Source organism: Monopterus albus, unplaced genomic scaffold (genome assembly GCF_001952655.1).
Source record: "Monopterus albus unplaced genomic scaffold, M_albus_1.0 scaffold218.1, whole genome shotgun sequence".
NCBI lineage: Eukaryota > Metazoa > Chordata > Actinopteri > Synbranchiformes > Synbranchidae > Monopterus > Monopterus albus.
The window spans coordinates 611,420-634,553 of NW_018128098.1; the positions used below are offsets into that span (position 1 = coordinate 611,420).

The 23,134-nt window shown below is 38.4% G+C and overlaps 4 protein-coding genes across 5 annotated transcripts in view; 2 read left to right on the forward strand and 2 right to left on the reverse strand.

Moving 5' to 3' along the window:
- The window catches only part of slc24a1 (solute carrier family 24 member 1), a 5,564-nt gene extending 2,310 nt beyond the window's left edge, over nucleotides 1-3,254 (reverse strand). Inside the window, 5 exon segments of the mRNA XM_020619376.1 lie at nucleotides 171-175; nucleotides 740-848; nucleotides 985-1,056; nucleotides 1,375-1,652; nucleotides 1,655-3,254. Of these exon segments, the coding sequence (XP_020475032.1) occupies nucleotides 171-175; nucleotides 740-848; nucleotides 985-1,056; nucleotides 1,375-1,652; nucleotides 1,655-2,375 (1,185 nt within the window). The 5' untranslated portion in view covers nucleotides 2,376-3,254.
- Nucleotides 3,255-3,393: 139 nt separating this feature from the next.
- On the forward strand, nucleotides 3,394-9,543 carry ints14 (integrator complex subunit 14). Its single transcript, XM_020619356.1, has 12 exons — nucleotides 3,394-3,478; nucleotides 3,962-4,247; nucleotides 4,359-4,466; nucleotides 4,628-4,783; nucleotides 5,920-6,038; nucleotides 6,130-6,272; nucleotides 6,357-6,449; nucleotides 6,907-7,051; nucleotides 7,203-7,336; nucleotides 7,659-7,777; nucleotides 8,485-8,550; nucleotides 8,640-9,543. Exons 2-12 carry the CDS (start codon nucleotides 4,026-4,028, stop codon nucleotides 8,871-8,873), a joined length of 1,539 nt encoding a protein of 512 aa, XP_020475012.1. The 5' UTR covers nucleotides 3,394-3,478; nucleotides 3,962-4,025; the 3' UTR covers nucleotides 8,874-9,543.
- On the reverse strand, nucleotides 9,164-15,512 carry hacd3 (3-hydroxyacyl-CoA dehydratase 3). 2 transcript variants are annotated; one of them, XM_020619357.1, is made up of 11 exons: nucleotides 15,281-15,475; nucleotides 14,797-14,839; nucleotides 14,637-14,710; nucleotides 14,366-14,530; nucleotides 11,974-12,019; nucleotides 11,031-11,141; nucleotides 10,805-10,932; nucleotides 10,571-10,683; nucleotides 9,996-10,102; nucleotides 9,780-9,911; nucleotides 9,164-9,669 (listed from the first exon to the last, which is right to left on the reverse strand). In XM_020619357.1, exons 1-11 carry the CDS (start codon nucleotides 15,356-15,358, stop codon nucleotides 9,593-9,595), a joined length of 1,074 nt encoding a protein of 357 aa, XP_020475013.1. In that variant the 5' UTR covers nucleotides 15,359-15,475; the 3' UTR covers nucleotides 9,164-9,592. The 2 variants fall into 2 exon arrangements, with proteins under 2 accessions (XP_020475013.1, XP_020475014.1); XM_020619358.1 differs by having other exon boundaries at nucleotides 9,165-9,669; nucleotides 15,446-15,512.
- A 97-nt stretch (nucleotides 15,513-15,609) lies between these two features.
- ppcdc (phosphopantothenoylcysteine decarboxylase) lies at nucleotides 15,610-22,631 on the forward strand. The gene is made up of 5 exons (XM_020619359.1): nucleotides 15,610-15,849; nucleotides 16,999-17,094; nucleotides 17,481-17,609; nucleotides 17,746-17,914; nucleotides 18,901-22,631. Exons 1-5 carry the CDS (start codon nucleotides 15,706-15,708, stop codon nucleotides 18,972-18,974), a joined length of 612 nt encoding a protein of 203 aa, XP_020475015.1. The 5' UTR covers nucleotides 15,610-15,705; the 3' UTR covers nucleotides 18,975-22,631.
- Nucleotides 22,632-23,134: the final 503 nt, after the last annotated feature.

The following is a 23,134-nucleotide window of genomic DNA, read 5'->3' on the forward strand; positions in this document are numbered from 1 at the left end:
GTTTTTGATGTGAGTTTTTGATCTCCACATCACTAGTGAACTCAAAGGACAGATAAAGGCAGTAGGGTTGATACAGGGGGCTGCTAGCTTTGATCAAATTGTATAAGCTCCTTTACAAACTGATTATTGTGCTTGAGCAACACACACAGTTAAATTAGAACACAGTGCACCATGGCTAGAAAACAGCATAATATGGACATTTCTTCTGTCAACCTATTATGTTTCAATCGTGTACCCAGGATTAGATGATCCCAGTTTGATCACCACAGCACTATATACTATAAGGCCAAAATGGCTAATTTAATAAGAAAACTAAATGTATAAAAAAAAACTGTGGGAAAGCTGTACAGAACCCAACTATGACCATGTTGTTTAACCAGCTATTACTTTTACTTTAATTAATTCAACAAAAATGAAATCACTTCTAGGAATGACTTTGGCATACATTACGATGAATATTTTGATCAGAACCATTCCTATGTTGTCTATGAACATATGTTATTGTAATTTCATATTTCACTATGGTCCTACAAAATCCCTCCATAGACTGGGATAGGTATTTATCTGCTTAATATCAATCTGGACTTAGTCCTGCCCTGACTCCACTGACACTTTGCTAATCTATTTTGCTATGAGAAGGATGTCACTGTAAGAGTAGTTTTAAAGACCATTTATCAGTTTACAGTTTTTTAGCAGCTATCAATTATTGGGCTTGTCATTATAGTGAAATGATACTCACCCTCTGCTAAAGGGTCTAATGTGTGGATCATTAGTTGGAAGATGGTGTTTCTCATGGTGCTGTTGTGTAAAGAAGCTGAACTCCCCCCTCGCTGAAGGGGCGGTTTTAACTGGGAAAAGAGACCCAGGATTATTAACATGGTAACATGATAAATGGCACAGTAGAAAAATATACTATTTAATGTGAAATAACATATAAGTAAATGGTCTGACATGAACTGTGAGTAATGGTTTGTTGATTTTTACCTTTAATCGATTCATGTCCTCTGGGGCAGGAGGGGCCTTATCTTCACTATCCACATTTGTCTGTGTACAAGTCTTTTCAGTGTTAACAGATAAACCAAGGTTATTTCACACATTGCAAACTCTGAAGGTCTTGTGACTGTTACATGCCACTAAAAAAGATGTGGCTTTCTGTTTCAGTAATAAACAACACTGTGATGAGGATGAGTTACTTGTTGTAACAAGTAATTATGCTAACTGTTATTAACCCATCAGGGTTTCTTCCACACTTGAGAAAACGGCCTGTGATGCTGTGTAAATGATTTATAACAAACTCATTTTTGTGTCAATTGAGGACAATGAAAATCAGATTATATACCAGGTTCATGTTTTGTTTGTTGTTTTAGTGCTTACCTTTTCAAATTCCTCCACAGCAATAATTTTGATAATGTTGTTGTGTTTGAGGAGCTGGGTCTTGAAAGCCCACTCTAACTGCACATTGAACTTCATGAAAATCACATAGAGAGTGTAGCTGGCCACCAGCATCATGCTCTCCCACCATATTATGACATTATCCAAGAAGAAGATGATGAGCAAGCTGAGATCAAGTATGTAGAAGGATACATCTCTGAAAAGTGGCCACCAGGTTAGATGAAGTATCTCCCGAGAAAACAAAGCACATGTTTAAATCTGTGGGCGATAAAGACCCCTATCAAGGAGGTAAAAAGCTCCGGAGCAGAACCTCCAGCAGCCATGAAGGTGGCTCCTGCCACATCATCAGAGATGGCTAACTTGTCCGTGATTACCCCTAGAGCAGGCACAAAGAACTCATCGCACACAATTGCAAGTGACACAAACATGTACATCATCCCAATAATGTGAAGGATCACCCAGCCTCGTCTACGGTCTTCAACAGAAAAAATATCTTCAGGGTATTCACCCTGAATACGTCGGACTTCCCCAGGAGAAGCTGATGTAATGGTAGTTACAGGAGGAGATGGAGCTGGTGTGTGTGTCTCCTCTGGTGGCTCAGGGGCAACGTAGATGCAGTGTACAATAGTCCAGTTTGTGGCTGGGAATGGTGGAGATTCAGTGAAGGTGGATGCTTTAGAATTTGAAGTTGGATCTAGATGATGTAGCACATGCAACTCAGGTGTTGTTTGATATGTGGGATCTAATTCTGTTGAGGTGAGAGGTTCCTCCAGACCCTGAGTTTCTACTGTAGCCTCATCAACCCACTCTGTAGAACTTTCTTCAAACTCTTCTCCAATCTGAGGCACTGGCAAAGGCTCATACAGTCTTGCACTGATGGTCAGCTGGTAGAGGGTGCAGAGGAAAACACAAGAGAGGAGAAAAAGGATCCGGCTCAGCTGCAGTCGCTTCCTTCTTGTACAATACATTTTCTTCCAACGCATAGTTGCTACTGGCTATGCTGAATTAAGATGCATAAATGGGCTTGGATAAAGGACAAATCCAGCTATCTCCCCAGTAGACCACGAGGGCAACACAGTCCAAAACTTGAGCAGCGTGATTCATTTCACATCCTTGGCTCCTTCAAAAACACAACTAATTGTAAATGGAAGGAAACATCAGAGATAAAATTACATTTAGACAGCAGGTAGCACACCAGTAGAGTATCTGAACTGTTCATACAAGGCATTTCATACATACAGTCTGTCATACCAATATCAAAACAGTTAGAAACAGTTATGACTACTTTTTATTTTACACTTGGCTGGTTGTCTGAGAAAGATAATGTCTGACAGACAGAAAAGACAAACAAAAACCTCAAGTAAATGCAATATATTAATGCACAAACTAAATCTGGCTATAACTAATTTCCTTGTCAACAGCAACAGAACAAAATGATGCCTTGCCTCACAAATGCAGACTCACCACAGAATGAAAGTCTTGAAAAGTCAAGGTTGCAAAAATCAGATGTTCACAGCTGGATATTGTTGTGCAAACAAAAGCCCAAACTCGTTACCAGTGGCCAAAGGGTTATGTAGGACGCAGGACAAGCCTTTACAATGGATCAGCCTAATAGCCTACCTAATACAGTTCCTAAAGTCTTCAAAGAGGATTATGTACCTTGTCTCACTCTCACTTTATCATGAGCCTACAATAGCAAAATGCAATCTAAATCAAATAAAAGTGGCGCTTTAGTCTATTACTATATTGTATAACTATCAATATTTTTAGCCTAAGACTGACACTTGGAGATTGTATGGGATGTATCATAATTTGAACTGCAATGGCTAACTTTAAATTCCAGTCCAGAATGTATAATGCAAATATGCCAGTATCATTACTGTTGAAATTATGCTGCTGCTGACTTTTTCTGCTTTTTCTTTCAGCACAGAATTGTTTTGTTTTTTTTTGTTTTTGTTTTTTTTTTTTACTACGTGTAATGCATAGGAACGATTAATTCCAAGGCACAGTGCTTTCACCCGGACGGAGACAGTGGTGCACATTTTAAAACAAACATTACACTGTGACCGGAAACATCGAATGGCAGGTATATAAATGTAATTTTTGGTCTTGGTAATTATTCCTTTTATAGTTTAGCTTGCGAATAGGCATCTTATGACATCAAATAAAAAGTAACTGGAACATTTATTCTTTTCCGTTGCAGAACCCTAGCTTACTTTGGTCGAACAGCTAGCCAACATTAGCCAACAGCCCTCAGCTAGGACATGTTCTTACTAGTTTTTAAACATTAATATATGGTGTTTGATTTAAATGAATTCCAGCGTAACCCTGGTAGTGTAATACCGGTGCAGGCATCGATACATTTACTAGCTTATAGCATAGTAAACGAAATAGCTGACGAGTAATCCTTTAAACACTTTCTCCTAGCACCAACTTGTGCCTGTATGTATATGTATTACTATATGTAAGCCGGGGCTAATGCTCTCCATAAACAGAAGGAACACCTACTAATTGCTACAATTTGTGCTGCTGGACAAAAAAAAATCACATTTATTCTCTTTACTTTCAGTGGGAGCACACTGGAGGGAACTGGAGTCCACTGTATTGTTGGGAAACTGTAGAAACACTGAGCCATGCCTACTGTGATCTTAATGGACGTGTCTCTGTCCATGACACGACCAGTGCCTCTGGATGGCAGCGAAGAGTTTCAGAGGAAGAACCTGGCTGTCCACGGCCTCAATATGTTGTTTGAGCACATGGCCTCAAACTACCGCTTGGAGTTCACGGCACTGATGGCCTTTTCTTCCCTCTGGGAGCTCCTGGTGCCTTTCACCAGAGATTACAATGCATTACAGGTAAAACGTGGTTCTTGTGAGAAGTCAGTCTGAAAAGTCAGTAAGTTGGTGTCTGAGTGTGACTTTGGAGAAGAGTTTAGGATTGTCTAATTCATGCCTTTTTCTGTGCAGGAGGCTCTGAGCAACCTGGAAGATTATGACAAGACTTGTGTTGAATCAGCTCTTAATGGCGTTAGTAATGTAGTACAACAGGAGTGGGGCTGTGCCAGTACCTGTCAGGTATTTTGACAAGCCATTTACACAGTATCAGTACACCTTTGATTTAAATAAAGATGGTGTATGGTCAAAACATTTTCCATTGCAATTTCAGCCATGTTTACATATTGATTGTCACATAGTGTTAGGCTTAGGTTTATGTTCCTCCTTCTTGTGTCCTGTAGGTGGTGCTGGTTACAGATGGATCTCTTGGTATTGGAAAGGGTTCCCTTCGTCACTCCCTCCAAACACTGAAGCAGCGTGGGGATGACAAGAAATTCCCACTCCCTTTCCCTTTCCCAACAAAACTGTTCATCATATGTGTAGCCAATGCAGAGGAGGTATCAGTTCATTCTTTTTTTGGCTGGCTGTTCAACATTTAATTTCTGTTTACTTGCATCTTGATCTGACCTCTGTCAGTGTCAAACCAAATAGGAAAACTGAACATATACCATGCAACCTGAAGCAGCTGCTCATAAATATGATCTAAAGTGATGGTCTTTTTGAGCCTTCTTATCCCAGATATTGGTGAAGAAGTCTCATGATGATAGAATGGCATGTTGACTGTTGTTCCTATCTGTATTTTTGAATTTAGAGATTTACAGCGAGTAGTCATGGTTGTGTACGTGATATGCGGTTATGGTTCATCTGTTTCACCATTTAGCTCACTTATCAAGACTGCACATCCCTGATATACAGTAGCTTCAGAAAATATTCAGACCCCTTCACCTTTTGAACTGTGTTGTATATTTAATTGTAAATCTGTAAAATTGCACTTTTAATCAAATGTAGCCTGAGCTTGAGAGGATTTGCCAGGAAGAACAGGATTAACTGTCCAAATCCAGATGTGCAGAGCTTGTAGGGACTTGCTTAAGAAGACTCAATGCTGCAATTGCTGCTAAAGATACTTCTAAAAAGTACTAAATAAGTGTTTGAATACTTTTGTAAATGAGAGATTTCAATTATTGGATCTTTAATAAATTTGAAAACATTTTGAAAGCTGCAAAATTTCAATTTAATCAATTTAAAAATGAAATATTCAACACAAAGTATATAAAGTGATGGGGTCTGAATACTTTCTGAAGCTACAGTGTTATTCCTCATAAGACAGGAACACATTTTGGAGAGCTACTTTGTTGACTGTAAATAAGAATTCTATCAACACAGGTTTTGCATGGTGAAGTACTTAAAATGTCAAAATTATTAAAGCATTGATTCAAACGCTGAAGCCAAAGTATGGCCTCAGGAGAAAATCTTTTAATTCCTCTAGTAAATCTGCATTCACACATTGTTTAAACAGTAAATAAATAAAGTGAACACAACCCCACATCAGCACTGAGCTCATTATTTTTTATCTTGTTTGTATCAAGTGGCTTCAGGTTTCTGTTATATCCATGTAAAATTTAAGCATCATTTAGTGCTTGCAACTGATTTAGTAGCTGTAATAAATGCAACCACCTGCCTCATGTAATTGCAGTTACAGATGACCGATGCCATGGACAACTTGGAGGAGCTAATTCGTCTCAGTGGAGGGGACGGGCAGATCTTCACTATGGAAGGGCCACTTTGCATGAAGAGTGTACAGGCCATGTTTGGGTATGGCAGTTACTGGGGAAATAAATGTTACTAATGTTCAATGTGCTTAGTAAGTCACCTTTTACCAATGTACATCGTTGTATGTCTCCAGGAAGCTGATTAACCACGCGTACTCTGCTTTCCACGCTGTCCTGCACTGTGGAAATCTGTCCTCGGACGTTCAGGTGTTCCCTCGACCAGAGCCACTTGTGGTGGATGAAGAGGTAGAGCCCATGCCCCGAAAAGTCAGCACAGGTACTGTCAAATTTCAGCATTTAGACTTTAATTTATATAATTTCTTTTTTAAAACTAATCTTTTTTCTGTTATGTGTATTTCAGATTTGGAAATTGTGGGCTTTATTGAAATCGCTGATATTTCCAGTCCTCCTGTTATATCCAGACACTTGGTACTGCCTATTGCTGTAAACAAAGGTTAGTTAAAAGAATCTATCAGTGACACATCATGCATCAGCTCATTACTTTTGATTTCAACTGATTTTCACAGAAAGTAGTCAGATTTTCTTTAACGGACCAGGTAATTTTAAACTGATTTTGACCTGCATTGCATGTCCGCACACTCAAAGTTGTTCTCCATTTCATGAAAATACTGTTTACTGTGATTTACCTTTGTGATGAAGATTGATTAGATTGTGCTTCCAGTAGAAATTAAAGACAAAAAAGGCAGAAAATGCAAATAAGCTCCTAATAATGCAGAGTAAATCACAGTTTACTTACAATACATCCAGTGTTTATGATGCAAATACCTCAAAAACCACATTTTTACAGTGATTTTTTTTTTCTCATTATACAAAAACCAAAATTGAGCTTACTAAGCCACATGTCAGATTTTGTGGTGTTATGAATGTGTTTTATTTGTACTTGATTTCAGAGGTGGATGAAGTTGGTGCAGGAGCCACAGACGAGCTTGAGGAGGAGTCATCTGCCAGTCAGCTGGCAGGCAAAAGTCCAAATTTCTGTGTACTTTTACATGGCAGTTTGAAAGTTGAAGGCATGGTAGCGCTGGTCCAGCTGGGGTGAGAGTAACACAGTCGTTTCTAGTTTTACTTGACTATTTCTGTTCTATCCATAATTTCATACCTTTAAATATCAAGACATCTGCATAGCAAAATGAGTTCATACAGTATATGAACAAGTGACCTAGATTTAGTGTGGTGGTTTTTCCAGGCCAGAGTGGTATGGCATGCTGTATTCTCAAGCAGACAGCAAGAAGAAATCAAACCTGATGATGTCTCTGTTTGAGCCTGGTCCAGAGCCTCTGCCCTGGCTGGGCAAGATCTCACATTTGGGACCGATCTCAGGTAACCTCTCGCAGACTTGTCAGATAAGCAAAGTTTCTTCTTGTTGAGTTTACAGCAAATGTCTCCAGGGTCATACTGTTTACAAGCTCTGCTAGTTCCTTGTTTTTAAAGGCGTAATTCTAGGATATTGTGAAACTTTGTATTTACATGTAGTTTAGGACATATTAACCCATGTGCAGTAAATGAGTGTTTAACAAAGGGCTCTGTGTGTACATTATTGAGAAGTTAATAATTTACAGTTTTATTACAAGGTTGGACCGCTTTACTGTGACATGGTTGACTGACATCACTTTGATGTTTCATGACCTTTCTGGTATTCCAGAAGCTGCTGAAAATCCCTATGGCGAGGATGACAGTAAAAGTCCTTTTCCTGTGCAGCCACAGGTGAAACGAAGCTATGCCCAGAATGTCACTGTCTGGATAAAGGCCAGTGGACTACAGGTACAGTAAAATCACTGTATCAAAGCAGTAGTTTCAGTCACTTTAAGTCACTGAATTTTGCTAAAGTTTGCATTTGACTGAAAGTCTAGAAATTTTAAAGTATGACTTAAATTAATCCAAGAATGAAATATAAAGTATTGCGTGCACTACTTGTTAGCAGCTTCTTGCATGAACCTGAAATTTCATTCTTTTTCACTTTGGACGAATCTGGTCAAATGATATTAGTGCCTATACCTAGGCAGTGTCCAGGCTATTTATATGTATAAGCACTGGAACTTGGTTGCTATATTTTGTCATTTTTCTGACTCATAAATAGCATTTACATCAACATCCATTTCATAAAATTTTATACTGTGATATTGATGCACAATCTTTCCCATCTTTTGCATTATGTGAAAGAGAGATGCACCGTTCTTGTTTAATTGGTAAATGCATTATGTAGTACTTTTATCCAAAGTGTGTTGCAGTTTACCTACAAAGGTGCTGGTCGGACCATCAGGAGCAATTTGTCATTCCTCCTGTCCAAACGTTTAAGTGAAATTAGCAGACAACCCTCTCTACCCCAAGCCATGGCTGTCACTTAGGTGTTTAGTTGGAAGGAGTTCTTGAATGACTATCCCTTAGTTTAGGACTTGGGCAGTACTGAGCAAAAGCACAGGGTCATCTGTGGTTGCCATTACTCAGTAATTTGTGCTGTCACTTTATAGACTGATGTGCAGAAGATTCTGAGGAATGCAAGAAAGTTACCTGATAAAACTCAAACCTTCTATAAGGTAGGTTTCACTGAAAACTGATCAAGTTTGAAAATGCAGCTAAGATATGAGTTTTCTTTCATAAGTTATTTAAATTACCACTCTGACAGGAGCTGAACCGTCTACGGAAGGCTGCCTTGGCTTTTGGTTTCTGGGAACTCCTGAAGGGAGTGGCTGATCTGCTGGAGAGAGAGTGCACTCTGTTGCCAGATTCGGCCCATCCGGACGCTGCTTTCCAGCTCTCCCACGCTGCACAGCAACTCAAACTGGCCAGCACTGGTGATTCCCAGTATGCTGCTTTTGATCACAACATTGTCCCAATGCACACAGACTTCTCAAGCTGAGCTACATCTGAAAAATGAACTCAACTCTAGTAGCTTTGGCCTGTGTGGACCAATGTGGAGAGAGCACACGGTGTACGCAGGATGTTGTTTAAAGAACTCAAAGAGGGTACTTCGAGAAAGTGAACGTAGACGTGAGGCAGATGCCAAACTTAAACTCCAACGTGACACTGCCTAAACAATTACAGCATGCATGTACACACTTTTTACAGATTCATTTTAAAGATCTCTTTTCACAATTTCACCAAATTAAAATGTCACCTTTATTCAGTCATAACTGCCACATTTTGAGAAAATCTGGAAAATGGCTGAGATTTGCTTTCTAAATCCAGGTGAGTATCAAAATTTAACAGCTGTGTGATAGAGATGCAAACAAAACTTTTCATAACAGCTTAGTGTTGTGCATAAAAGGAAACATTGGTATCATACAGAATATCAAGTTATGTCTTAACGCAGCTTGTCACTAATCTACAAAGCATGCTTACAAATGAATCACCAGTGAGTGAGACCATCAGTGCAGTCATGAAATACTGCATCACCAGTAGGATGTTCCTGTTTCCCACTACAAGAAAACATTTTAGTGCAAGCAAACAGGCTGTGGATAAGAAAATACTGTCCTCATAACAAATGATTTTGAGAGGAGCACAGTTTGAGGGTGAAATAGAAAAATCCAGAAACAAGCAGGCAGCAAAAGTGTTAAGAGGATTGTTGTTCATTCTAAATCAGTTTGCTTTTCTCTTCTTTGTACGGAAACGCTTCTTCCTCTGCTTGTAAAGATGCCGCAAGTTGATAAAGAGTCCTGAAGGGAGAGGGGAAACCAAGAGGTTGATATGACAATGAAGATACTCGCATTAGAACATAGTATCTGTAGAGAGATTTATATGATTAATGCTTTATCTTGAGACTTACCAAGAAACATGAGAAGAAGATAAATGTGCAGGATGTAAGAGAAGCTGACAGAGGTGCCGATGGCTTTTGGCAGAGGAATGCTGAAGAGTTTAGTCTCATCAAAGATGGGAATAGACTGTATCACAGCAACAGCTACATGAGATTGGGAGATGATATCGCTTTCAGTATTCATGTCTAGAGAATTAGAATTAAATTGAGAGAAATAAAGAAGCTCACCTTCAGCTAAAGTTCCTAATGGGTACAGTGGTATCCAGATTGTGTACCGTAGCCATGTGAGGGTTTTCCACTCTGTATTGAAACAGGCCAGCATGTAAAATGGGTACCTGAAATTGGAGCATCATGTTAGTTTTAGGCAGGAAACGAGACACTACTAAGTTATTAACAACACATGCAAAAATTCTGGCTGGAAAACAGCAGCTGCATCCACCTGCTGCTTGCTAAACCTTTGTAATGTTGCATCTTTAGCTAGTGATGCTACACTGAGTGGGATTTCCACAGTGTCCTTTTCAGACTGTAATTGTGTCAGCAGTTGATGCCTTTTGGTGCTAAAATTTAGACCAAAGTTTTTCTGAGTGAGCAAAAGATGGCAAAAGGTACAGTAATTTCATATTTACAATTTTTAAGGTTACAAATCTTATTGATAAAACTGCATTAAGGTTTTGTGATTTGATGAGTAGTGATTGTAGCTAGAAGATTGTGCTGATTCTGACTTGAAAAGAATTGTCAATCCTTAGTAAGTCAGTTTGCATGACTGTTAACCATGAACAGTGACAAGACAGATGTATACTTGCCTAAAAATCTCGATGGCGCTCCACAGATAGAAAACGAAGAATACGACCGGTTTGTTGTGCATTTCCTCCACACTACCAAAAATGATGAAGAGGATAAAATTCCTTCCAACCACCTAGTAAAAGAACAAAACCCACAGATGCACTTGATAACAAATAAGTAGTTGCATTGGAATTTACTGGCACTCCATCTGTGAACCACTGAAGCAGAAACTCTGGCAAAGGAGTATCCCATACCTGTATAACAGCTGGAACAACACCTGATCTGACAACACCAAAAGCAGCATTGAGGACCTCTACTGCGGCCAGGACCTGGCAGAGGAACATCGCATCCGATATGGTGTGAAATGTGTCATAGAGAGAATCTGAAATGAGAGTAGCATTAAGAATGATGCGTCTTGACAGGTTTTCGTTAAGTAACTGATCAATGAAAAACTAACTACCGTACAATATAACTTCTCACCTTGGCCAAAGATAAAGAGTCGCACGGTCATGTTGACAAAGATCCATGAAAAACCAAGAAACTGTACCAGGTTATATACAAATAAAAATCCAGTTTTCAGGCTGACAAACCCTGAAATGTTTAAAAAAAAAAATACAGCCCCAAATCAGAAAAGTTGGGATGATATGTAAAATCAAAGTTAAAACTGAAGATAGTGATTTGTAAATCACTATCACATCAGATTCCTTGAATCTTTTGTTGTGCACCCTAGAGGGTGACAAATCCAAATCCCTTCCTATCTTTTTTTGAGGAACATTGTTTTTAAATATTTGAATAATTTCCTCACACATATGTAGGCAAACTGGTGATGCTTGGAGCATCATTGCTCCTGAAGGGCCAGGCCTTTCCTGGATGCCACTTTTGTACCAAGTCACGCAGTCACCTGTTGACATCACCCGTTTCAAATGGAGTCGTCATTTCATTGTTTTGCCTCTTTACTGGCCCTGAAATGCAGCCGTCCCAACATTTTTTGAAGTGTGTTGCTTGCATCAGAATTTAAATTAGTTATTATTTTGAACAAGAATAAAATGGATGAGGTATCACATCAAATAATGTGCTGCAGCATTGTTTTCTCTGTGATACAGGACAGAGACAATTTCCAAATCACTAGTTTCTGTTTTCATTTTGATTTTACCATCCCCACTTTTTCTGATTTGGGGGGTTAGGAAATGATTAGGCTGTTGATGCACACCACACAGATTTAACAAAAATACAGAACGCTATAAAACAAAATCTAGGAGCAAAACAAACTTTAGAGAAATAGGCAAGTGTGAGTTTCAAGTTGGAACTGTCCAGTAATAAGGATTTTAATTTATTTTAATTTGATTACATTTTAATTAAACTTCTTATTTAATAATATGCATTTTAATTTGCAATCAGCAGCTAAAACCAGATTTATACTCACCTTCCTCTTTGTGCCTTGAAGCCTTCAGTCTGTTCCTTCTCTCCTCCTTTCAAAGTAATAAATAAGGCGAGGCAAGTTCTTTTATATAGTTCCATATACAACGGTAATTCAAGTGCTTAACACAATGCACACAAACAGATAAAACATTAAAATGCATATATAAATAAAACACTAGGATGCAAATTGGATTAAAACATTAAATGTAAAGTAACAATTACACGACAGCCCAAGCAGCAACATGCAAGTATGTACAACTAGTACTTTTAGGACAGTTGTGGCAGACTGTGGATTCTCACTGTTCTCATTATAATTTGCACCCCTGTACTTCAGTCTTCCCAAGACTAACCTGTGAGTAATTGACACCAGAGGTGGGTGCACTAACGTCCAAAATGTTTGTAACATCAGTGTCTATACAGTGTACTAAACAGCCCTATAAAAGCTGTGGCAGATTTCGGATTCTTATTGTTGTCTCATGTTCTTACTGGGGAGGCCAATCAGGAGTGCATTTCAGTAGCCTACCCTAATAGAAATGAAAGCATGAATGAGCTTTTTTAAATCCTGCTCAGACAGAAAGCTTCTCATTTTAGCTAAGTCTTTAAGATGCTGGAATGATGATTTGGTACAGCTTTGATGAGACCATTACAATGTAGATCCTCAATGATTACACCAAAATTCCTGACAGAGGTGTTAGTTTTAGTTGGTTTGCTGTTAATTTTGTTATCACCTCTGACGTACCTCCAGCTAGCTGTAGGGTTAGTTTTGATTGTGGTGTAATGATACTTGTTAGCTTCAGCTCTGTTCTTGGAAAGTAATAAGACTGGTTAGGCCTGCTGCTCTTTTTGTGTGAACAGTGCTTTGTATCAGTGCCTTCTAGCCTGTGGGTTTTCAATTTGACTAATTGTTTGTTCTTCAGCTATCCTGAGTGTAAATCACTGAGCGATCTTACTGATGTGGGAAACTTAAACTTGAGGTGCCTTGGCTGACATCCCTAAGAAATTTAATTCATTTCCTGATAATATTGGGTTTTATGTTCATCCTTTGCCCCTAACAAACATCAGGGTTGTAACAGTGTTTTTGACTTAAGGTAAGCACTGAGTGCCACCTGTCTTTCTTTATTTCAAAAGGAGAATTATTTCTGTTTTGATTTTTTAGTTGAAGGAAATTTTGTTGCATCCAGTTGTTCACTTTTTCAAGACAGACATAAGTCTATAGTCATTTGGTGAGAGTGTTAAGTATATCTGGGTGTTGTACACTTAGCCAAGATAAGCAGCACTACGTTCCTGGAAAGTTAGAAAAAGCAAAAGCATGTACAGATTGAATAGGAGGGGCTCAAGAATTAATCCTTGTGGGACATCGTACTTCGTGGCAGTTCTTTCAGATTCATAATTACCGATACTGACTACATGTCCCGTCTTCTAGATGTGATCTGAGCCACCTGAGGATAGTGTCTGATAGTCCAACCCAATTTTCCATTCTATCTAGAAGTAATTGATGATCCACAGTGTCAAATGCTGCACTAAGATCTAATAACATCAAGACTGTTATTCTCCCCGAGTCATTATCCAAACAAATGTCATTTAAAATCTTTATAAGAGCAGTTTGAGTGCTATGGAATGTCCGGAAACCTGACTGAAATCTCTAAGACTGAGATAGGCCTGTGGTTACTAACACTGAAGCATTCAGGTTTTTCTTTTTCAGAAGGGGCCTTATAACTGCAGTTTTTAGTGATGCTGGTAAGATGCCTGATAAGAGTGAATCATTTACAATACTGAACAAATCCACTGCCACAGAGCTAAAAACAACTGTTTATGAAGCTTGTAGGTAGAATACCTAATGATCACATAGATGTCTTAAGGTGCTGGACTGTTTCTTCTAGAGTTGTGCTGTTAACTGCAGTGAACTCTGACATAAAAGCCATTCTTTTTGTAGAAGGTGGTGAAATCATATTGTCTCTGCTAGGCTGAGTGGATCTAATACTTTGTCTGATATTTTCAACTTTTTGATGATAAAACTGCAAAGTCATTACTTTTTTTTTTTTAGCTGTCAGGAACTCAGAGAGTGGCTGCAATGGGCGATTTGTTAACCTATAAATAATGGCAAATATAGCACGTGTTATTAATAATTCCATTAATGATATTAGAAATGAGCCTATAAAAAATTAAGTTTCTTTTTGTAGTTAAAACATATATATAAATACATCAAATAAAACATATTTAAACAAATATATCAAACAGAACAATAGTCAGTCTTTGCCTCTGGTATCAAGAGTTCCTATATTTGGAATATTTTGACTTTTTCAGACTTTTGTTTAAGTATACTTTTTAATACAGTTATCAAATGCACACAGTTGTGTGTGAAAATATCTCTGAGTTAAAAACTACTTTAATCTCACCTTTTCCCTGATCTCCATCTCAGCGTCCGACTCATCCAGCCAGCGGTCAAAGTCAGGTGCCAGGAAGGCAGGTTTACGCTCCTGTATGACCAGTCTCTCCCACCAGCCACTTTGCTCTTTCCGCACTGTTATGTTCACTTGCCGCTGCGTGGACTTGTGAGTCACCTGGGCACATGTTCATTTGATGAGCACAGTCAGCAAATGTAGGAGACACAAGTAAGAAAGCACAGTATGCTGTATGTCTATGACCAGTTTTAAAATAGATACATACCTCTGGTTTTACTGGTAAGAGAAACTCCAACCTGAAATCATATTCATTTTGTCCTTTTGCACCATGGCCCTGAGCTACAAACAAAATATCATAAAATGTCACAAATCTCAAACTTTTTAAAAAAATTTCCAGATGAACATGAACAAGAGATGTGTGTCACCTCTAAAGTGAAGGCTGTTTTCATGTACGTCAACCACAATATTCTGCAAAAAGAAGGATACAAATGAGTTTACTTCCTCCTAAAGTGTGAAAATTCAAGCATCATATTACTTCCTGTCAACACTATTGCTTAAGGTCTCTAGCAAAATAATAGCCTACTAACCCATGTGATGGACTGTACACACACATTTTATTATAACCTTCACACTAACCTAGCACATCACTGAACAGGTCTGATTGGATCAACCCTGACAGCAGGCCTTAGCAGAGGGCTTTAGTATCTAGGTTATCATCTAATAGCATGTGCTAATTGTAACGTTACATATTCCTCCGGCGTGGCTTTTCAATCCTCATTTGCAATATTTAATATTAGAGGCATAAAGTAAGTAGTAACCTACAAGGTTTCAAAGCACTATCCTAAAGTAAGTGCAGTGTGTGTGTGTTACCCCGGAGGCTTCTGTCCTGTGCACTTTGATCAACCTCACCTGAGCGTCTGTCAGCTCCACTCGAAGAAAAATTTCTTCATGGCGTTGAGCCCAGTAAACTAGGGGTGTGAGCGTCATTGTTGCGTTTTTGTGCAGCTTTGTTTCAAACAAATATGAGGCTTGGCGGAAACTGAATGAAGTCTCGCTTCATGCTAACAGACTAACCTGGAAGCGGATATCCAGAATGTTCTGCGAACGCACGCCCTCAGGACCTAACAGCGGAACGTGCGCATTCAAGACACAGAGCGTTGAATGTACTCTCCTCTGATTGGCTGGTGTGAATGTTTACGGAACTAGTCAATTGGTAGTTCTCTTTAGGTTTTTAGGTAGCACCGGACTGAGTAAGATAATGTAGTATTATTATAGAAAAAGACGTGGTAATTATACAGGAGAACTGCAGCGTGTCTGCTCGGTGAAATGGTAACATGCAGACAGAGCACTACGTATCTTGTGGGAAAACAGATTTGCCGAAATCATGTGGGGAATTTCGTGTTCTCGTTGGCGTAACGGGAAGCGTTGCAGCCTTGAAACTGCCTCTTTTGGTCTCACAGCTTCTTCATCTCCCCGGGGTCAGCAGATTTATGTTTATTTTTTGCTATTCATAGTCTGCTTTCATTTTCTACCTCTTCTATCCGTATCGGCTACATGTATGTCCATGCACATGCACAGTTATTGTTTCTCTGGGATAATGTATAAGCTCACATTAACCACAAGATGGAGTAGATGTTGCAGTTGCAAAAAGGCTTTAGAAAATATCTAAAAATTTTAATTTTAATTAACAGTGGATTAAATCTTTGTTCTGGACCTGTGGTACAGCACAAATGACACCGCAGTTATGCTTCAGGAGGCTGTTCAAGACTTTTTATGAAGTCTCAGTTTTGGGAAGGTTAAAAGTAATAAATGATGTAGCTATTTTAATTAGCCTACTTTGTTAAAGCAGTGCAACTTTCTGCGTTTAATTATTTTCAGATTACTTTTCTAACTAGTGTTTTAAAATGGGCAATAATTTTGAAAAGTAAAAAATATGTATTCCATGCAGTTCATGGAAAGGCCACAGTGTGTGTTTTATTACCACTTTAGCTAGAGTTATATGGCAACCCAGTCTATGGCCACCCCCACCCCCTAAGACAGTGAGCTTGTTTCCTTTCTTCACCTTCTGAGATGGTCCCAAGAGTATAACCCCACCCATCACCCCCACCTCCCCGCCTCATGAACTCCATTTGATGCAGCTGAGGTGAAAGTGGAGGCAGACTGCATCTTGTGTCTTGCAGGTGTTCAGGCTTGTTATATAGGCAGTGTTTCATGCTGAGGTTGTATCAAGCCAGAGGTTGTGTTAACATGCAGGGTCTGGGTGTAGTTTGGCTGAGCTCACATTAGCCCACAACAATATTTATCATTAAGAAAGCATTGAAGTATAGAACAATGACCAATTCTAGGCCTTATCATCATGAAAAATGGAAAACCAGTAGGGACGATAAGTCCCAGAGTTGGTCTTTATCACTTTTGTCATTGCTTTCTTTGGCCATATGACCAATAAACAAGTATTACATTGCACTGTCATTAAAAAGTGTGCAGAAACTCTGAAAACCACAGCAATATTAATAGGGATAGTTATTTTATTAAGTTATAGTACTGTAATTTTGCTCCAGGGAGCAGGAGAATGTAGAAAAATTAAAAAGTGCTTTTAAAATCCCTGTGAATGTCACTGTCTTGTATAGGTGGATGTAAGAGTTGTAACTACGGAAAACGCCAAGCACTTCTACAATCCTGAAGAGGTTTCAGTAAACATCTACAGTGACAAGGATGAGTGGGAGGTAACAGTGAACCTTTTAAATGTTGTACTAAGCCATTATTAAATGACACTCTGGAGCAGATTTTCTCCGTGTTGGTGCTACTAATATGCTGATAGGGCAGTGGAAGATGTCCTACTGAAATTTATATTTTATGAAATGTTATATTAAATATGTGTGAAATATACCATCATTTCCATGCAGGCTCCCTCACTGTTGAAATAAATGTATAAAAGAATGTCATAGTTGCTTGACTGATTTCCAGTTGCTGAGCAAATTAATATTTTGAAACACAGAAACATGATCAAGGGCTGGAAAAGATTGAGAAACCTTGGTCTAATGTGTCATACATTCTCATAAAGGAAGTGTGCCGAGTTGGCCACGTGTCTAAAGGCATGTTTTCATTCCAGCTGTGGACGCAGAGATCTGACCCTGTGCTACACATTGAGCTAAGGCGCTGGGCAGACCTACTTGTCATTGCTCCCCTAGATGCCAATACTCTTGGCAAGATCGCTAGTGGCATTTGTGACAATCTGCTGGTGAGAACATTAAATTATTATAATTTATTATTATTTATTATGTGCCACAGATTGTTGTGGCAAATAATACTAATTTATTGCATGATTTCTCTGAAATTGTTTACAAGTTTATCAGTAGCCTATTTGTTATTGGCAGACGTGTGTGGTAAGAGCCTGGGATACCAGCCGACCCGTCCTCTTCTGCCCTGCGATGAATACAGCTATGTGGCAGCATCCCATTACAGCCCAACAGGTATCCAAGCTGAAAGAGTTTGGATATGTGGAAATCCCCTGCATTGCCAAGAAGCTGGTGTGTGGAGATGAAGGTGGGCTTAATACAGGGAAAACACAGATATTAAATCTACTGATATTTGTGTGTGTCAGATAAGATCTCAGAATGCAGGACCCTGTTAGTTTGATCATAACAATTTGAATACATTTAAAAATATTAATGATGGCCTGATCAATTACACACTTACAGATTGTACCTGCTTTGCTGCTATTCTAGCACATTCTAGCACTTGTCCAACAAATGTAAATGAGGTTGGCCCAAGACTTAGGTTCAGGAACTTTTTTTCTGGTGACATCCATTAGCGGGATATGATTGTTTGATCAATCATATTCTAAAAATATTAAGAGGGTTTCAACAACTCCGTCAAGTACCACCTGGTTTGCTGAGAAGGTTGAGCAGAACACAAATATTGATACTGATTAGAATATATATTTGTCAGAGTGGTTCTTCAAGGACATCAACAGACTACACATTTCTATGTCCTATTACAGCCATACCTTTGTAAACAGCTTACTTTGTCATATGTCTATTGATGAAATGATGAAGTTTATACAATGCACCACGCATGTGTATGATTTCATTTGAAACACTGATTGATAATATCTGTTGATTGCAGTCTTTCACTAAATTGCTTGTGTTTTCTAGGGACCTTGGTACAGTACTGTTGTGACTTGTTCTTACTTGCACAAACTGCTGTAACTATAGGGAAAACAGAATTCCTCTGAAGGAGATCACATAGAAAAGCATGCCCACAAGTCTTACAAGATATACAATAATGATCAGTTAAAGTTATAAAATCTTTGAATGCAGATTTAGAAGAAAATCCTTAGATGTGTGTATAGAAATAGATATGCAAACCCTGTGGATGCACTTAAGAATATGTATATTAAATAGGGTTTGTGAGTATGCTGATTGTGCACAAAGGCTTGTACTACATCATTGTTTCCAGGAAGCTAAATGATAATTTACTTCTCCTTGCCGAAGATACTTTTGTAACCTGCACTTTTTACTTTGCTGCAGGTAAAGGCGCAATGGCAGAGGTATCAACTATTGTCAGCACTGTCAGGCAGTATCTTGAGAAACCAGATGAGTGATCTCAGAAACCATGAACGTCACATCATATTGTGCAACAACTGGCACTGAAGCTCAATAGAAAATATACTTGATGACTTCAAAATGATCTTGTGTTTAGTCCCTTAAGGCCCTACACACCCATGGTAAACTCACACGGTGGCTTTCACCTATTTAATTTGACAAGTCTTCATGTGTGGGTGTGTACTGACTTGACACTGATGGGCATCTCCCTACTCTTTTGTTAGCTTTGCTGTACCGGTTTGGGCAGAACAACATATAGTTTTACTTGATGTATTTGGACTATCATGATCTCATGTAATTCTTAGCATAGCTCGAGTGAATTGCAGCCACAGTTTGTTAGTTTTTAATTACAATGATATGATTGATGGCTTGTTGGAGTGTATATACATGAGCTCATAATATGTCTCCAATGATATGCTGCTTTGTCAATAGCATAAATATACTATTCACAAATGTCAGTGTAATTTTGGGATTAATACGTCACTACAGAAAAGGGGAGTTACTTAAATGGTGAAAACATTTGAAAAATATCTCTCATGGGTTGCCTTTTTTTTGTCAATAGCTGTGGTCTAAATGTCTGTCATGCAAATTAAAATGTGGGCGTTGACAAAAAAATGACGTATTACTGCCAGCTTCGTGAAAATAGTGAAGCTGAATGACCAAGCTGTTTGTTTAATGATGTCATCTACATGCCTCTCTAGGACAACACCTTTGTTCTTCTGAATTATATTTAATTTTGTGTTAGCTGAACAAATAATAGTCACTTGTTTGATATGGGTGTATCATTGTAGGTTTTTTTTTTTTTTCAAATTACTATATAAATACAAAATATCAGGGTCAGATATTGTACCTGCTCAACAAAGGTGATTGACATTCCTCAGTTGTTAGAGTTTAAACTATATGTTTTATTTTTTTTTATTAGTAGCAAAATGCATTGAAAAATGAAAGACAAATGTTCACTGTGCTTAAAGCAACAAACTCTATGTGGCCATTAGCAAACCAGTCATTATGCAACAAAAAATTATTAAATGCATGTGTGATTGTAATTTTAGAAACCATTGTTCTGATTTAAGTCAGCAGGAGCTGCCGCAGTGCCTATGGGGTTAATTATGTGAGACAAAGCAGTGGAAACATTATACCCACAAGGCAGTTTAACAGACTGGCTTTACTGTACAAAACTGTCAGCTGAGGTATGGATGCACCAGTCTCAGTGACCATTAGTAATTGTAGCAGTCTTATTCCAGCACACATACACCTTCATTTTGTTTGTGTAGACAAGATCATGCAGTATTTAAAAAAATATATCTTTTTAAGATAGACCAAGAAGTAGTAGAAGTATTTTACAGAGTTCTTTTTTTAACCATGATTTCCAGTACCAGAGGCCACAAACGCTGAAACCCGTGGTTCATATTAGCGTTTGACATGTTTATCTTTGTGAAAAACCCTCCATCTCTAAACAGAGTGAAAAGTACCAGTCTGGATTGTGTTAAGACAAGACAGACGAGTGAATGTCAAACCAAACCAGACAATGGTTTGTTTATGTTTTATGAGTGAGAAGTAGCAGACAGTAACAACTGTCTTACTTGTAATAAACTGAGAGGGACTGAACCTTGAGGGTGGTAATCTTCAGGGTTTGTTTCTTCTGCAGCATTATTATGTTGGACAAGTAGGACAGAAAGGTTCTGACAGCCTGTTTCACAAGACTTCAAGATATAATACTCAAACTTTGTCACCAACAGACCAAAAAAAACAGTTAATAATAACAGCTAGCTGCAACAACTATCTACAGTAGATCTGCATTGTTGATCATTAAAATTCTTCTTTATTATAGTCATACACACTGAGTATTGCTGAATCATTCAATTTATTATGTTGTAAAGTTAATTTGAAAGCACTGATATTTCTCTTTCTCATGTGAACAAAGCCATCTTTTATAACCACCATGTAGACATTTGTGCTGCTTACACATTCCAGATATACTTTATCTCAGTTTATTTCCATTCTCACTAAATCCAAGGGAGGTGGGTGAAATTTGGTTTGCAAATAGCCTGGGGCATTGTTACTGTTGAGCTGTCGAGGTTGCAGCACTTGGAGCCGTGTGAATGGCTCCCCAAACGAAAAGCATCCTTCCCTGAGCCATAACTTGTCCTGATGCTATTGGCTGCTGATTCTGTTAATGAGGCCAGAAGCACATTACATCAGCTGCACTGATGAGAGGAGCGCCATCATGGCCTTGACAGTGCTGTGGGGAAGCTTGCATGTCTGCCTACTTCAGATAAACACCGTGTTCTCAAAACTGTGGATAACACACCAAACCTGCAGATATGCAGAGTGAAATAATCAAAGGTTGACTTTTCAAGACCAAAAATATTATTTTTCTCTACTGCAGCTTTAGTAACTCTTCACCAAGAAGTGACTGTACTTCAAGACATTTCTGAACAGCCTCACGAATCTTAGCTCTCTCAGAACTCCTTTCTTTTTGTTGTGAATCCCACAAAATACAACACTGTTTATTTGATACTCGGTTAAATTATATGATTTGAGGATTTATTATTATTACAATTTCAACCTCAACTTAAAGAAATTGTTCAGTTTTTTTTATTTGTCACCACTTTATATGACCTGATAGTCTTATACAGCTCAAGAAACGAAGACACATTCAGACAACTGCACAACCAACATACCTGTACAAGAACACCACATTTTAAGTGAGAACACTGAATTAAATTGCAAATCTTTAAAATTTCTAAGCCTAGTGAAAGAATCTAGTTTGAGAGTAGTTTTCACGTACATTCTAGCTGAGGGAGCATCAGTGCTGTTACTCGATTGCGTGCTGTAGTTACAAGGTTTAAATGACACCACAGGTGTACTTTGGAAGCTTTAACAATAGAGATATGATGGAAACTAAACAGTCAGCTATCTGCACATGCAGCTTCAGCTTTTTTAAAATCAAGAAACAACATTGAAGAAAGGGTTTTATTATGGAGAGTTTGAGAAGTTTATAAAAAAAACTCAGCCTTTTATTTGCTATAATGAACAAAAACTAAAGAATATGAGTTTTGGAGTAATGACTTAAATATACTATGACAGACTGTTGTGCTCCAAGTTAACAGCTGAACCATGAAGATCTTACAGATTTGTTAAATGTACTCTAGAAGGAAAGCTGCGGGGGATTGACTCTGGAATGAAATATGTATGTGTATTATCTGAGCAACAAGTGATAAAAAGAAGTGCAGACTTCAGATCGGCAGCAATCCATACTGTGTAAAGCATGTTTGATTGCGTGTGCAGTCTACATTGTAGCTACACAATGACAAATATGAACTACATGTATATGGTATCTTGTTCTCTGTGACAATGTGTGTGCACGTTCAGGTGCAGATGCGCCTCGTGTGTCTGATGCAACTTGAGCAGTCTCAAGGCTCAGCATGTAGTTTCTGGCCTCTGGGAGCGTTCAGCAGTGTTTCATCAGAAACTACATCCTGAGAGATCACACGCTCTGCTCCATGTGTCACCACAACATCTTTTATTGACTCTCATATGTTTAAAAGTGGTAAACACTTCATGGAGTCATGAGCAAAAGAAAATGTACTGAAGTAAAGTGTACTGTCTTTGTTTCTATGTATATTTTATCACAACACGGTTATTCCTCCATCCTGGGCACGATGCCCATGTTGACAGCCCCAAGGGAAAGACAAACCGTTCTTCTCTATAATTAGTTTACCTTAAAAACAGTTACAATTATCAGCTTAATGTTTGCTGTGTATTAATGTGTATTTATGCATATTAGAAGCTCAACAGAATGAAGTTTCACATAGGGAAATAACCTTTAACACTATATTGCCAACTGCAAATTTGCCTCCAGTAAATATTTGACAGAGTACTGTATCAGGAAACAAGTGGCAACACATTAAACGAATAAGATAATTGCATAGTCTCTCCATGCTGTAATATTATTCACTGACTTGGCTACCAGCAACAGGTGCACAGGAGGACTTAAGGGTGAATTTATGATTCCTTTCTAAATATGCCTTCTGTTACAGTTGACTCTCTCTGAAAGTTTCTGACTGACTACAACTGCATGTATTTAATGTGTCATTTTGCCTTTCTATGTTTGAACATTTGTGTTGCTGTACCCATATGGCACACTGTTAGCCCC